Source organism: Centruroides sculpturatus, unplaced genomic scaffold, assembly GCF_000671375.1.
Source record: "Centruroides sculpturatus isolate CEXI.00-Female unplaced genomic scaffold, Cexi_2.0 scaffold205, whole genome shotgun sequence".
Taxonomy (NCBI): domain Eukaryota; kingdom Metazoa; phylum Arthropoda; class Arachnida; order Scorpiones; family Buthidae; genus Centruroides; species Centruroides sculpturatus.
The window spans coordinates 723800-741407 of record NW_019384391.1 but is presented as its reverse complement, the minus strand read 5'-3'; the positions used below and the strand labels follow the sequence as shown (position 1 = coordinate 741407).

Genomic DNA, 17608 nt, shown 5'->3' with positions numbered 1-17608 from the left:
CTGTGTGATACACAGATCGATTTAGATTGATATTATTACACACACAATTTGAAATATCTTAAAACCAGATAAGTTTTCAATAATTCTTCTTTACAGAGTGGTGTGACCATATTGGCAAACTATACAGGTATCTAGGATCTAGGATAGCAGAATTTGGGGGCAGCACAATAGACAATTTTTTTAAGAAGCTTAATACTATAATATGACTGAATGTATTTTTGTTTATTTTAAATTGTGAGGGTCGGACCGAATAAAATAAAATTAAATTATGGAGCTCCAATTAAATTAAATATCTTTATTAAAGTTAAACAAAGAAAAACTTCATTTTGCGAAATTTTACAAAAAAGGATATACACATTTCCTTCCCATGGAGCCGTTTCCTATCTCTTCTAACCGAAAAATGATTCATGAGGAACATATCCTAAAAATCGCTGATTGGTGAAACCCAGTAACGTGACGAGAGGGATAAAAGAGGGGAGACGACGAGAAAAGGGGGTCCGTCGTCGCCGTCCGTGAACACGGTCCGTCATCACCGTTCATGATCGGGGAAACCCCGTGCCGATCCTCATCGCCGCCGTCCGTTCCTCAAGACAACTTGTCCGATCCGGTTAGAAAACGTCCGACCGTCCGATCCGAAATCGTAGAGGTATGATACCCATTAATGTACACTCTCTCTCGGCGCGTTTCCCTCCACTCCCGCGTGTCCGCTCGAGATAAGCTCAATGTAATTATGTTAGTTATGTTATCGTCTCAATAAATGTTGTTTTGTTGTTAAAAGTCGTCTTTATTTTGAGTATCGCTCACACTTTACCGACGACCCCTCTCGCCTCCTCCACTCGACCTGACAAAAGAATCCCGACTTTACGGGATAGAAAAAGCATTTTCTAAGCCATCCACTGACCAGTGGGCAGTTCTCACCGAACTGTTGCCTATCAAAAAGAGGTACGACCTCGTCCTACCTCAGGTTACCCACAAATTTTTTTTTTTTTTTTTTTCTTTTGCCTAACGGAAAAGTAATTCACTTTTGTTCGTGGAGGAAGAGACCCCACCGGCAGGCAGCAGCCGAGAAAGGAAGTGAGATAGTATTAGTAGAAACATGTCGACTTCCTCCTATGACCGATAATATAGTAACCGCAAAAATTTCCGGAGGCAAGTGGAATAACAAGATAGGAGTAATAGAGAGTATCCCCTTCACTCAGGAAGGATTATCTGGAGCGGATGTGGAATCTTACACATCGTCCGTTTGTCAATTAGTCAACGTGCACGTGCTAATTAGTCAACATAACGAGTGAACGACCTGTTGGCTCAGTGCCAACGACGATCGTATAAAAACGATCGTCACGGTAAGTTCAGGGCGATCGTCCCCTCAGTGCGACCGTCCCTCCGCGCGATCCTCAGGAAAGTCTGAATACTGTGTCTCCCGTCCCGATCCTGTCCGAGGAGAAGCCGGTAGAAGACATAAGCCTGTGACAGACGGCCAGCTTCCATAGTCCAGAAGGATTGTCGCATACTGTCCTCCAACATAAGGTATAACTGACCGCCGATATAACTCTCTCACTCTAGAGCCAATATAACTCTCTTTGTAAACTCTCACGCGGCATAGTGAATAGTTACAGCTCCCTTATAGATAAATTTATGTTACCCGCATCTAAGCTATAATCAGTAACTTGTATACTCCTGTAAATTACTTTAGTTATATAATAAACCTTTATTTTGTTATTTGTTAAACCTGTCTCCTGTTTATCCGAGGAAACCTGTCGACTTACCGACGCACTCCCCACTCGATTTGCCCTCCTAGCCATCCTACGACTCCGAGATCGGGCTTTACCAGCCTGTGCAGATTAAGTGGTCAGTACGAGATTGACCCCTGACCCACTGCGTATCTCACAATACTTGTATTTAAAATAATCAAATATAAAATAATAAATAAAATAAAAAACTAATAATAATTGAAAATCAAAATAGGTTTTTGCAAAGGTGAGACTCATTACTTTGAAATTAATTTACAAAAGTTAATAATTATATACAGTAGAACCTCGATTATCCGGACCTCTATTATCCGGATTTTCGATTATCCGGATTATTCAAAATAAACAAAAATTTTACGAATTTGCTGATTTGCACTTGGCGAATTACGATACTGTTTATGTACGTGATGGAATGCATAACTTTTTTTGTTTCAACAACGTCTCACCCAGCACAGTGGTCGTAAACTCTTAAATATATTTTGCGTCGTAATAAATATATAATTTGACATACGTATTTATAAATAATTTATATTCAAATTATATTATTTCTATGACCAAGGGCGGCGTATGAGCAACGTGGGCCACCGCCTATGCCTCGCGGTTCGAAGGGCCTCGCGCCTCGAAGGTTTATGCATTACTTAAAAGCCGCGAACGCGACGAAAAAATTTTACTCGTCATAAAACGATAAATAGTTTGTCAAATTTTTATTCATAAAAATGCAGTTTCAACTGCTTTTTATTTTATAAAATCCGTCTTCTTGCGCCACCAGAGGGCCTTTTAAACAATAGGTAGTCTGTTAGCGTTGGTCAGTAGTAGTCCAAATTCAATACGAACGTTTGTTTCTTGAAAATTTGATCACGATTTAAATACAGTATTTACTTTTAATATTACCGATATGTCATCGAAAAGAAAACGTGTTGTATTATCATTAAAAGACAAATTAAAGTATTTGTTTCGATTATCCGGATTTTTCCTTATCCGGACTACCTTCATCCCCAATTAGTCCGGATAATCGAGGTTCTACTGTATGTATAAGTTTGACAGATAAAAAGCTTTTTAAAAGTATTTGTGATATTATAGAGATTAAAGATACCCAGTTTAATAAGATACTATAAATAGCCATTAAATAGCCATTATGTGCCTGTACATCTTATAAGAAAAAGTCAAATTAAACCTTACATATATGCATGTGATATCTATTAGCAAATATTCTCTTTTACCCTTAAATAATACTGTATTATTATTTATAATACTTATTAGTTTGATTGTCTTTTTTTTTCAAATGTGTTGGTGTGTTGATTTTTTCAGGGGCTGCCCACACAGAGAGGTCTGTGGAAGTTCTAATATGTCTCGGACATGCAACATTCTAGAACTTCTACGGCCCTCTCTAGCTACGCAGCATATCTGGAAATTGTGGTGGACTTCACGTGGGCCAAACTTCTCTTCACTAAAACCCACATGGAACACCTCAGATGGTTGGAGGTGGTAGAAACTGTTAAAGCTAATTTTACATCATCCTGTATAAATTTTAAGGAGGAAATGATTTTGTCAATGGCCTGGTAGGCTTTACTTGTCGTGACAATATAGACATTGGTTGAGTTGTTGTTATGAACAGGACAACGCATGCATGGCTTTAAATTTTTATACTCATACTTTGAATTCTGGTTTGAATTTATATTTGTTTCAAAAAAAGCTTTTATGTTCCTAAACAACATTTCATCTGGTAACCATTATAGCACCTGATGAACTCGGGAGTTGGAAAATGTTTGTCTTGATATAGTTGTTAGTTTTTTGTTTTCTTCACACTGGTTATTGGTTGTGTGTGTGTCATTACACAAAAATTTGCTGAAATAATCCACTAAAATGCACAAAAGTAAAAGGTATAAAAAACTGTACATTTATCAACTGATTGTCATATGGTACAGTGAATTAATAAAATCTGGGAGGGTGGAAGGAAGTGCATCTTACATTGGACTCTTTTTATTTTTGAAGTAATGGTTGCCAGATTTCTTTAATAACAATGCCAGTTCATTCTGTTTTCATTAATTTTAATGATTTATAAATGTTTGAACAGTTTTCTGTTTTATAATATTTTTTCCCCTTTAAGAATTTTGATGCTGCTGAATGAGATCTCACAATTTGTTTGATTGCAGTGTGTAGCAACTCTTAGTTGGAATAATTAGCATTTACATGCAGTCGAGTATAATTATATCTGACAGCAATATGTTGCTACATTTGTAGAACTTTGAGGTTATGTGGGTAAGATGATAGATTAGAAACATTCTATAATAAAGAGACAGCATGTTCTTTGCTTATGTGTATTAGTTTTGATTTCATAGTCTGATAATTTACATACCTTGTAGAATGAGAGAGAGAGAGAAATGATGTTAGCACCACAAATTTTAGAAGAAAATAAAATAGTTTTTTTTTGTTCTATGAAGATAAGAATGAAGAAGCTCATTCCAGATGTCTGTCCTTCATTTTTACTGAACTTTTAGTTAATTGAATGTGTGGGCATAGGTCTGAAATGTTCCTTTGTCAATTGATATAATAAAATTTGCATTGATTGGTTAAAGGTATACTAAAGATTAAGTAAAGGTTTAGGTATTTAAGTTTATTAACAAGCAAAAAAGGCTTTTAATTTTACATAATTTTACTGCTTGGATCTCATACTATTTTATCTCTTCACTAGATTCAATCTTAATAATATTAAAAATTGAATATAAAAACAAAACTATCACCATTTGAATTTAAAAACTTTAAAATAATTTCTAAATCTTGATTCAAAAATTTTTGTCATTCAAGTGGTAATTATTGTTTTTTAAATTAAATTTTTAATGCCATTATTAAGATTGGATCTGATGATATATAAGAGCCTCAAAAAAATTTTGTTAAATAATTAAACTAATTTTGCTTATGTTAAGTGATGTTATTCTGCTGTTCGAAAATTATTACCATTATGTTTTTATTGATGACATGTTACCTTATTTCTTACAATAACAACTGAAAATTTCAAAAACTGAAATGAATATTTTTGTTTTTACCTTAGTCAAACAATAATACTAACTGAAAAAAATATTACAATAATACTAAATTTGTAATATTTATGTATTGAAAAAAGATTAGTTTTGGAAACATTAGTTTAAGGAATAAAACAACATAAACTTGCTTTATTGGAGCGTTCTTAAAATTGTAAACAAATATTTTTTAATTATAGTGAGTCTGTGGGGCAAAATATGTTTATTAGTTGAGAAACATTTAGGTTTGCAGTTTTAGCAATGTTCCAAGAAAGTATTTTTATTGTAACAAATGAACCTCGTAGTAAACACTGGATGAAATACAATTCATCACACCAAAATACCTTTGTAACTCCAGTGATATGTATTTACAAAACAGCGAACGTTTTCGACCCCATTCAGGTCTTCATCAGGCTATGGTTATGAGGAATTCGAATGCGTGTGGAATGGAACAATAAAACAAAACAAATGCGATTCAAAATTTAGAAAAGCAAAGTTAAGAATAAAAATAGAACATTATGCTTGTGCTGAAATGAAGGTTAAGCATGTGTAACATCATGTTTGCAAAATGGTGAATGCAGATGAAATATACGCAATTCAAAATCAGTTATGGGGTGGGTTCCCTCATAACAAAATTTCCATGCATTAGATATACTGACTGCATCTCTAGAGTTGATGCATGTGTTACGTAATCCTGCTTTATATATTTCGAGAGTCTTCACGGTTCTGAGCTGATCCATACGGTGTGAGAGCCTGATCAGACGGGCATTTTGTAGGTCAGCTGTGATTCCCGGTTCCATGGCAACAGTTGAGAGGGCAGTGGTGTGTTTTTTATTGTCAATGTCGTATTTGTGCTCACAAAGCCGTTTATGAAGTTTGTTATGAGGGAACCCACACCCATAACTGATTTTGAATTGTGTATATTTCATCTACATTCACCGTTTCGCAAACATGATGTTATGCGTGCTTAACTGTCATTTCAGCATGAGCGTAATGTTCTATTTTTATTCTTAACTTTGCTATTCTAAATTTTGAATCGCATTCGTTTTGTTTTATTGTTCCATTCCACACGCATTTGAATTCCTCATAACTGTAGCCTGATGAAGACCCAGATGGGGTCGGAAACATTCGCTGTTTTGTAAACACATATCACTGGAGTTACAAAGGTTTTTTGGTGTAATGAATTGTATTTTTATTGTTTTTATTTTTTTAAGAAGAAAGTTATGTTTTATTTTATTTTTAAAGAATAAACTTTATTTTTCAATTAAAAGAAGAAATATTTTATTAGAATTTAATTTTAGAAAATTATTATTTCATCTTTGCATATGCCAAATGCATATTTTTCTGTATACAGTATATAATTTTAATATTTTTTTGAAATTGATGATTTAAAATGAGTGTTTTTAATTGCAAGTATAGTAAATAATACTTATTTCAGAACAAAATTGATGAAATTCATCGAGCAGTTTCACAAGGAAAATTAAGAGAAATTCAACATCTTATTGATAGAAAAAAACTGGCTTTCTGTCGTGATCAAATGGGTGCTAGTCCTCTACATAAAGCTGTGTTATTTAAGCAGAAAGAAATAATGACATATCTGATAACTCATTATGGAAGCATTATTCATACTCGTGATCACGTATGTAAATTTTTAAATAATTTTTTATTATTTGGCATAAATTCAGAAAGTTATTAAATTTATAATAAAACATTTTTTTCTTGTTATAATAAATTTAATTTAATTTTTTATTTAAAAATCTTTTTTTCTGTTTTTTTTTTTTTTTGAAATCTGAAAATGTTTTATTTCAAATATTCTGAATATTTGTAAAACAGCCAGATTAACTTTTATAATTTATTAACATGTATTTGCTAAAATTTAAATTGTTTTTCAGAATTTATTTTTTCCATTCTGTAGTTAATTTAAAAAGTTGTTGTGATATACTAATTTGATTTTAAGAAAATATTCTCTATTATCCCAAAAATTACAAAAATCAAGAACAGTCCATTTGATTTAAATTCAGAAATAATAAAAACAACAATTAAATGATATTTAAATTTAGATTTACAATTGAGTGTATTGTTATTCCAAATCCTGAAGATGTTATAGGAAATCCTCATTGGTTCAGAATTCAAGGGACAAAACAATTGTGACTTCAAATTATTAAGTTTTGAATTATTTGAGAATTACATATATCTGTATAATATGCCAAATGCCATATAACAAATGTAATTTATTAAACAAACAGAATATGGATACATATACAGAATACTATTTTCATTAATAAAAAATTAATAATAATATAAATGTGAAGGTAAAAATATGCAGGCACTTTGATCTAAAGGAACAAGCTAACATATGCATATCACAGTTTGGACAGACTTTGAATTTTAAAGTAGCTGTATTTCGAACTAATGGAATTTCTTAACATGTAAATCTCTATATCCACAGCTGGGACAAATAGTACAGTTATGAACTAATGGGATTTCGAACTATCTGAGTTTGAATTAATGAGGATTTCTTGTATTGATAAATGTAAAGAAAGTATTTTTCTATAATTCATGTTTATGGTATTTTAGAATTTGTTCAACACTGATGTTCAATAGGAATGTATTTATCAAATTAAAATATATAAAAAGTATAAGAAATAAATTATTTAAAGCAGTTATATTGTATCATACTTGATGATGATATGGGGTTAAAGTACAACACTAATACCACATTAAATATAATATAATTATAATCTAAATGTAATATATATCAATAGCCAGTCTTTAATTACAAGATACTATCTGTATAAAGTAATACTTTGCAATTGAATGTTTGTTATTGTTTACAATTATTATTACATTCTAACAGTTTACTTTAAACTGCTTTTTCTCTCATTATTTGACTTTTGAACCACAACTAAAACAAAGATCATAATACAGTAGAATCTTGTTTTAATGGATCGTGGAACAATAGATTTCTTGGAATAATGGATTTTTTTTTCCAGGTCTTGCCAAATCAATGTAATTTTACCTTTGTTTAGTGGATCCATTACACGGAATAACAGATTTTTTCTACCCCAAATCTATTGTAAACTTTTTCAAACTCACATTTTTTACTGTTTAGTTAATATTTGGGTATTTCTGGAAAATTTGTAGAGTTTGATGATGCACTTGTTACATTTGGGGATATGGATAATTCTTGAATTGTACAAAGAGAGTCAGCCAGTTGATACGATTGAGGAGAAGTCATCTAATGAACACTGTCGCTGGTCTCAATGTAGTACCAAAATTTAGTGAGGCCATCAAGTATTTCCAAATTGTGATAATCTTCCTGATGAGTTTCAGCATAAATGTTTCTTTCAGCATAAACTTCAGCATGAGTTTCAGCACATTTGTTTAGAATAGGCTGTACTGTATGTACAGTACATGACATTGCTAATATCAATCAATGGGGTGTTGTATTCAAAAGACAGAAAAGTGGCATTGAAAGAAACCAAGATAGGAAAGTTTTTTAACAAATTGTGAAGTAAAGCAAAATGCTAAGGAGCATATGTAATTTGCCTCTTTTTTTATGCTTACAGTATGTACAGTTTTCGTCAGTTACAAAAAATTTAACTTTGTTGTACACATGTATGGCATAATATACATGTATGTTATAAACATACTAATAATATGTTTCTATAGAATAAAGAATTTAAGAGGCTGAATTATTTCAAGTACTGGTATTTCTTATTTATAGGGGTTAAAAAATGGATATTTTCCTGGGTGTATGGGAAATCTGTTGTTTGCAATATAATGGATTTTCAAAACAACAGAATTTTCAGTGACCTGAGCAATCCTTTAAAATGAGATTCTTTTGTAGCAAGTTTTCATTTGTACAAAATATTGACAAATATTATCTAACTTTTTTCCAAATAATTAAAATTTTGTAAGCTTGCCAACTTTTAGGGGGGATCAATTTATCCTGCATCAGGATGAACCTAATGGATGTTCCTATGTGGGTTGTGGCAGAGGAAACAAATGTTGACAAGTGTCTTACAAAGTTAAAAACCATTTATTTTGTCAAATTTATGCTTACATTGATAGTAGACAGTTCCCAAATCTCGGTGTTCCTTTGAAGTGGTGAGAGTTTCGGTTTATTGGTCATAGCCCTGGGGCAGACAAGAAGGGTTTGTTGGATGGGTATGGAAAATCGGTAAAGATGCAGTGGCATCTGTGTGGTCGATGGCAATTCAACACAACTTAATGAACATGACTTTGGGCTTAATCTAGAGGAAGACCGTTTCTCGACCTTGAATTACCGATTTTATAGTTTTTCTCCCACTCTCCGTATTTCTGATTGGCCCTGCATCACATTTTTCACTTCCCGATTGGTCTTTTCTTTGTTTCCAGGTGAAAACTGAGACCTGATTGGGTCACGAGAAAAGTCGGATTCTAGGTGTCTATTCGGCACTTTTTTGTTGACTATGCCCGGAGATTGTTGATCGAACCATAAGCCTTGCACTCATAATTTAGCCCATTGTTTGTGATTTCTGTCGTCTTGGCACTTTAATGATCATATGCAATGTTTTTCTATCCATCAAATCTTTCCCCTTTTCTAAAATTGTTTTCTTAGATTGACTGTTTATGAGCACTTGAGTCAGAGTTCCACCTGTTGTTTTTTCTCAACCAACATTCCATCATCCATTATGTCATTTGTTTTCGTGTTGCATTTGTTTGACAGTTACAGTTTTTTTTTCCTCTTCTCTCTTTTACATAACTAACATCGCCTTTTGATCCAACTCGACAATAGTGTTTTTGCTCTTAATTAATTTGAAATTAAATTTTTGTTTTGACCGTTTTTGGAACCTCACAATTTTCATATAAGTTATACACTCTGAAACAAAATAACTTAAATTTATATTATTTCTGTTAAATATTTTTAACAATCAAACTGCCAAAAGTTTTGTCCAAAATGATAAACAGAATATAAAACATGATATATAAATATGGTGAAAACTTGATTATCCAGTTCAATAGGTGGTGTTTTATATTTACAAAAAATATATTTCTTGGTAGATTATACATATTGGATGAGTCTATTTCATTTGATTCTTTCACATGCTGTTGAGATAATAACGATTTCATGGCAGAGTCGACCTTTTATTGTAGGCTACTCACCCACCATTGAATGCAAAAAAGTTAAAATAGTTCTCTAGCAGTGGTGCAATGATAAAATTAATAAATGCATTTAAAAAAATTTCTGATGGCGGACGAGTAGCCTACAATAAAAGGTCAACTTTGGCATGGAATTGTTATTACCTCAACAGTGTGTGAAGGATTGAATGAAATAGACTCATCCAATATGTATAATATACCAAGAAATATATTTTTTGTAAATCTAAATTTATCCTGGCAATTTTTTTAAATGGTGTTTTATATTTTTTAATTATAAGTTTATTATAAATGAACTTAATTTGATTATTATGAGTTGTGTCATTGAATCAAATATTTCTTTTAAATCATTAATAATATATTGTCACAAAAAATATATTCACCCATAAAAAATTGAGTTATAGTCATAAAACTTGGCATGTATGTATTGTTTGAGGAGATATGAAAATTATTACAATTTGGGAGCAAAAGATATCTTATTAAGAAATGGCAGTGACAAGATGATGAATTTTAGTAAGTGGTAACTCCTCTCCTGACAGCTATACAAGCTGATATTAGATGTGACATAGAGTCAGTTAAGTTGCTTATGTTCCTCTGTGGAAGATTCTATCATAAATTTTGCAATTGGTCGGCTAATTGAGGGGTTTTCTGAGAAGGCTGCAGTTGCCATCTTAGTATGTCCAAGAGGTGTTCTATTAGTGATAGGTCTAGGTACAGTATGTGGATGGCCATGGGAGGATATTACATCCTCAAAGACATTGTTGAGAAAGTCTTGCAGTATGTGATGAAATGTTGTTTTAATGGTAAATGGCACCTGGGTGGATTGATAGCATTCACAGAACAGTCAACTGCAGAATGTTATCGACATACATGCAACCCTCAGAATGCTTTGTAGCACAACTAGAAGAGATTGGCTATCCCAAGAGGTGGCTCCTCAGATATAACACCATGTGTGATGACTGTGATGCCTAACAAAAAATGTGGGATCAGAATGCTGATCAGTCCTCTTCCACACATGTATGTGGCAGTCATCAACACTGACAAGGAAACTGTCGGAGTGTCTTCTAATAAATTTTAATAAAATTTAGTTAATAACTACGTTAAAAGTATACAAACTCTATTTTAAATTTGTAGCATTCACTAAAAGTGTTGATCAGAGTTATTAGCAATCAAATGCTGCACTACTTTATACTAGTTTAACACAATTATGCAAATTTTAAGAAGTGAAAGGGTCGCGGAGGAAGACGGTGATATTACATTTAGAATAAATACTGGAATTTTCAAAAATGGGAGAAGAATTAATAAAATTTAGTTAATAATTATGTTAAAAGTATACAAAATTTTATTAATTCTTCAACCATTTTTGAAAATTCCAAAATTTGTTCTAAATGTAATATTGCCGTCTTCCTCCGCGACCCTTTCACTTCTTAAAATTTGCATAATTGTGTTAAACTAGTATAAAGTAGTGCAGCATTTGATTGCTAATAACTCTGATCAACACTTTTAGTGAATGCTGCAAATTTAAAATAGAGTTTGTATACTTTTAACGTAGTTATTAACTAAATTTTATTAAAATTTATTAGAAGACACTCTGACAGTTTTCTTGTGAGAGAGCAGTGGAATACATTGCTGAAGACAACATGCCTCCAATCAGACACTGTCCAAGATGATCTAGCTCAGCATCAATGCAGGCAATTCTGTCTATGTTAGGAGGTCTAGTTGGTGTCTTAATGGATGTTGACATATAATCCCAGCATCTGCCATTCAACTACAAATAATATTCTTTTGGACTTGTCTCTAAATCAGACAATTGTTTGTAGTGCCATTGTCTACTTTTCAAAGGCATCATCTTACATAGCTTTCAGTATCAAAGCAGAAAATCCAGTTCAAATTGCTGGTGAGTGAGAACACTAGTCCTTTTAAATGCTGTACAATGTATTGTTCTTATGCATTGAATGAGCTCTTTAACATTATTGGCAATGAAAGTTTGATCATTTGTATTGTGAAGTATGAATGAAAATACTGTTAGCTGATGAGGGTGAATACAGTGAACAAGGAACCATGCACAGAGATGATGGGGAAAAAGTATTTGTTTATGTGTAAAAGATACAGATTCTGATGGATTCCAACTCTAAAACAGTATAACAAGCGATCATCCAAAGTCTGAAATGTTGGCGGGACAATTACACAATATCGCAAAGTATACAATGAGCTAAGCTTGGGTAATACAACACGAATTTTCTTATAACTAATGCTTAAAAACTAACTTATGCTAAGAGAAAAAAGAGATCAGAGGGTATAGGCAAGAAATAGCAAGATGGCTGATAGAAAAAATAGAATACCCAGGATGTACAAATGTTATTTAGTGCTTCTGTGAGGGGCTACATGGAACTTCCTTAGACTCATTTTTTGCTTCTCTTGCTTTTTTTTAAATCTGAGATTCACTAAGCCTTCATTCCAATAAGTTCATAAACTTTTCTTACTCTAGTTTCACACTTTTCTCAGATACTGGACAACACTAAGCACTATCTTCATCTTCATGAAGATCAGCCAAAAAATGTCCTTCACTCTCCACATGTGCTTTCAGGTGACATCACCTTCATTGTTCTTGTGATTCTAAGAAGTGACAGTCACCACCAAGGGGAAAAATTAAGATTAGAAGATTTTAGAAGTAAGAAAGAACAAAGAATAAAGAAAAATGCTAAAAACTACGAATTAAACTGAAATTATACATCCACAGTGTAACTCTTCAAGTGACATTTGCATGCCATGTTTTGTGGCTTTATCTCATTTTTTTTATGGATACATAATTTCTTTTGTAACAGACTGTATTTTAAAAATGCTTAGAAAAGATTTATATATATTTTAAATAAAACTTTATTTTTTTTATTCTTGTAGCAAGGAAGAACTCCTCTTCATTATGCTGCAGTTCTTCAAGATAATGGAGAAATATTCAATATGTTATTGGAAGCAGGAGCTGATATTAGGGCAACAGATATGGTTAGATTCCAAATAACTTTCAAATATAATAATAAATAAACTGTTACTGCTATTACTAGTTATCATATTTAAAAGTAATAGTTGATTTATATTTTTTTATCAAAAACAAATAGAAATGCTTATTTTTTCATTTACATTAATGTTTAATTTTTTCAAAAGGAAAAAACAAATTTAAAAATATTTTTCTTAATCTCCTTTAAAAATATCTTGTAATATATACTGTTGAACTATTTATTAAATGTTAATTTAAAGTAAGAAAGAATATATTTAAATGTTAATGTTAATATTAATTAATTAAATTAAATTAATTATTTGACAACATAGATAAAAACTCTTCAATTGATGATATTTTTATTTTCTGTATAAAAAAGTATTTCATCAGAATAAAACTGGAATAAATATATTTTATTATTAATTAATACAGTATACTTTCTACAAATACATAGTACATAATTTTATTGAAGGATTATCACACAATGGAAACCATTATTGCCTTATATGCCTCCTAAAATGCATTTTGGTCCCTGGTGTTAAATGGCCCTCATCAGTTAGGTAATCAAATATTATTTATAATGCAAAAATATTTAACATATGCACTATGTATTTGTAGAAAGCATATTGTATTATATATAAAAAAGGATTAAAGGCTAATAAATCTAAGTAAATTATAAATTTTATCAAAATATTTCATTAGAAATTTTGAAAAGCTAATACTAGAATAAAGTTTAGGATTTTCAATAATTTTCAGTTTCTCTAAATCATAAAAGATATTTTTATAATTCAATGAATAATTTAATTTTTTAAATTATTATTATTATTATTATTACGTAAGGTGTTGTTGCATAACAAATAGCTTCCATTCCAAATACAAACAAATATGAAAGTATAAATTTCGAATCAACTCAAAAGACAAAAATTACATAATATAATGAAAATAATAATGGTTAGCTACTAATATACATAAAAATATGATACAAAATTACCAATACAAAGATACACAATGAAAGTAATTAATATTATTTACTGAATTAATTTAAGAATTAATTTAGTGAATTCATCAAATTATGTAATGTAAAAAAGATTTAAAAATTTAATTTAATTATTTTTATTCAATTATTATTTAAACCATTAAATCATTATAAAATTTGTTTAGTATGGACGTCGCCCAGAGCATTATATGCAATCTCAGGAAGGTTTTACTTTACAAGATCTTAAAGCAAGTTCAACTGCAGCAATTAAAAGAAAACAAAAACATACGTTGCCAAAACATCATCATAAGAAACATACATCAAGTAAGTTACTATAATTGTGTTAAAAATGAAATAAGTAATAGATCTTAATAAATTAATAGAAATTGAACGTAATAGCAAATAATCATTTCAAACTTTTTTATATCTTAAATTATTAATGATCTTACAAATATAAAAATATAAAATATGATTTCAGAAAATAAATCACATATTCAAGAAATTATAGATGAAGGTAATTTAGAAAAATTAGAAGAATTGGTATTACAAGGGAAAGGAGATAAATTATTTGGTGAGACTTCTGCTAATAAATTAGTTCAAGATTTCCTTGACAAAGTTCCTTCATATATGGTGAGTATTACTTGTTTAGCTTATTGAGATATTTATAGGTTTAAACATAAAATGTGATATTCAATGTTGGATTATAAAAATGAATGCTGGCTAGTATTATTATTGATGTTCAATTATTACTGATATTAGGAATTATCAAATTTACAAAGTTAATTAAAATAATTCAAGTACTTCATTCAAATTATTTTTTATATATTTGTCACCAGAGCAAGACTTTTCTTTCTAGCTTACTCTCTGGGCAAACTAAAGATTTCTTGTCTTTCAACAGGAAACATATTTGCTTTTTGGTCAGTGTTGTGACTGGCTTTGGTTACTTTTGTAAACATCTGTGCCAATTGAAACTTTCCTTCTCAGTCTCTTGAGGCTTTTGTGGATCTGCTGAGGAGACTCATCTGCATCTCATTTGTGAGAGTGTAGATTTTTGAATCCCTGTTGTCTTTTTTTAAGAGATCAGACTTCTGAAGTAATTTTTTGTGGAATACACAATGGACCTTTTGGCTTGAGACTCATTTGGCCTACTGGTTCCAATTGTGTAACAACAATAACAATATATTAGTCACAATATTCCAATTTAACTAGTTTTATGTCTTTTTTGGAATTATTGCTGGTTTCATTCTTACAGCATCAATATTTTTTTTTATTCCAATTATCACCTACCAAAAATGAAAAAAAAATCACTCAGTGGCTGATTATTACAGGAAATATGATATACAAAATAAGATTTAGTTAAATTATTTTAAGTTGTTGAAAGAAAACATTTTTACAAAATGTACATATATTAAACTTATTTAAACACAGAAACACTTAAGCTTTTTAAACAATGTCAAAGTTTCCATGCGTCAACAATTAAGTGTTGGGATTTATTTTAGAAACTTTCTCAAACAAAAGAAGAGATTGTTGATTTTGCAAGGATATTCGATTGTCTCTTGTCTACCTGACTTGAGGGAGATGGAAGTACCAGGTGGAGAAAAATGGGTTTTTTTCCACATTATAATTAACTGTATAATTAACTCCAGAATCTCACATTATTAACGCAATAAATTATTAACACTAATTACTGACTAATTGGTATTGGCTGATAATGCATGGCTGATTAATTTGCAATCAGTAATTGGCCATTTTGCTTATTGGTGCATCTGTTATCATATTATAGCATTTCTTATAATGAGACATGCAATATATAAGACAGAAAATAACTGAAAATACTGATTATATAATGATCAGAAGAACAACAGGAAGTTGTCTGCAGTCATCTCCAGACCTCATTTATCAGGCATGCAGATGCCAAAATAATTAAATCAAAAATAATACTGGCAATTGAAGATGCATATCTACCTTTTGATAAATTACTGATGATTGAATGCAATGGACTAAACGTAAACAAAAAAGTATTTTGTCTCATAAATGAGGAAATTCTAACATCTCTCAAAAAAGGCCTCATCAACATAGGGACTTGCAGCATTCATACAATCCACAATGCCTTTTTAAAAGACCTGAAAGAGTTGGGCAGAGATGGTGGTGATCTCATCATATCAACACAGCTTTTTTGATGGGTGGCCCTCTAGGTAGGATGAATACACAGAAATTCAAGAGAAACTTAATTTGCCATGCAACAAATTTATGAAGTATTCATCAACTAAATGACTGACATTTGGTCCTGCAGCAAAATGATTGATCGAACAATGGGAAGGACTCATATTATACTTCCTAAACCACATTCCTCAAGAATTCCAGCTTAATGAATAGTGTTTCATATAAGATAATCTCAAAGTCATTGAAGTGTTCTACCATCAAAGCTGAACTCTGGAAATATATAGTGCTGAACTATTCACAAAGTTTACTGGGCATTTTCAGTGCAATGATCCTTTAATACATAAACTTTATAGTGAATTGCTTCCTCTGGTGTGAAGAAAATTCACTGTGATGAAGAGGAGAAAACAAGAGAAGTGCAGAAACTGCAGCATGACATAAACAAAAGAAAATCATCTTTAATTACAAATTTTTTTAATAAGAAATCAAAAAATGTACCTTGAAATAAATGTCATTTGAAATTTGACATGTTATATGGAGACACATTCTGGTAGTTTTGTTACTCTTCTATTTCCTTTGTTGTATAATGGTAGGAACTTCGTACGGGGCACATGAAAACTTAATGCAGGCCTCTTCTGGCTTAATGCAGTCTTACTGGTCACTTTTCTGGAGTATAAACTCAGCCTAACTATTTTCATATTTAATTTTTTCAGTCCAATTAAAAATCAATTTAATATCATATGCAATGTTATTCATACAAAACACGTGTGTGTTTGTGTGCTTTTTTAATAATGCCTCTTTTACTTCACTTTAACACTATTAGCTTTTTTTCCAGTGTGAACTCTGTTTTTTCACTTTTTTTCACTGCCATGACTGCTTTAAGCCCTGCTGATTGGATGCATGTTTGCAATCAGCACAAGTAGAACAAATGCTTTGTTTCTAGTTGTGGTTGCAGTTGTGCCTGTTTCCAGAGGGGATTTACTAGTTATCAGGAACAGTTGTTGCAGTTGCAGTTGCCTGCGTGGCTGGAAATTGCAAGGTATGACTGCAGCTTTAAGCTTCTTTGCTTCCACACTATTCTTGGCTGCCATAGTTAATAGTTAGGAATTATATACATATATATATATATATATATGTATATACTTCTAAATATCAGTTTTGGTAGCTGTTATTATGATCTATGTATGTATGTCTCTTTAATCTGCAATTAAGTTCGGTAGACTATCAATACAGCTTTCAGGTTAGACAATGTGGAAACAATAAAAGAAGTGTCTAACCTGAAAACTGTATTGATAGTCTACCTAACTTAATTGTGAATTAAAGAGACATACCCTACATAGATTATATATATATATATATATCATTATATATTTTATAGCTAGATATTATATATAGTATATATAGATATATATATATATATATAGATATATATGTGTGTGTATGTGTGAAAGGAGAATTATTTGTTGTCTTTCACAATTCCAAATTTCAAACATCAAATTGTGACCGGAGGGTCGCACCTCTTTAGTGCCTCATCAGGACTGACACCACCACGTCCCGATTAACATGGAAGCCA

At 31.2% G+C, this 17608-nt stretch overlaps 1 protein-coding gene across 4 annotated transcripts in view; it reads left to right on the top strand.

Annotated features, from left to right (window-relative positions):
• The window catches only part of LOC111618245 (serine/threonine-protein phosphatase 6 regulatory ankyrin repeat subunit B-like), a 97059-nt gene that overhangs the window by 48374 nt on the left and 31077 nt on the right, over window positions 1–17608 (top strand). For all 4 annotated transcript variants that reach the window (XR_002755541.1, XM_023359730.1, XM_023359729.1 and 1 more), the window contains exons 3-6: window positions 6204–6404; window positions 12806–12907; window positions 14061–14199; window positions 14354–14505. Coding sequence is in view for 3 of the 4 variants with exons in the window: in XM_023359730.1 (XP_023215498.1) it covers window positions 6204–6404; window positions 12806–12907; window positions 14061–14199; window positions 14354–14505 (594 nt within the window). In the remaining variant the exon portion in view is untranslated. The remainder of the gene's footprint in view (window positions 1–6203; window positions 6405–12805; window positions 12908–14060; window positions 14200–14353; window positions 14506–17608) is intronic.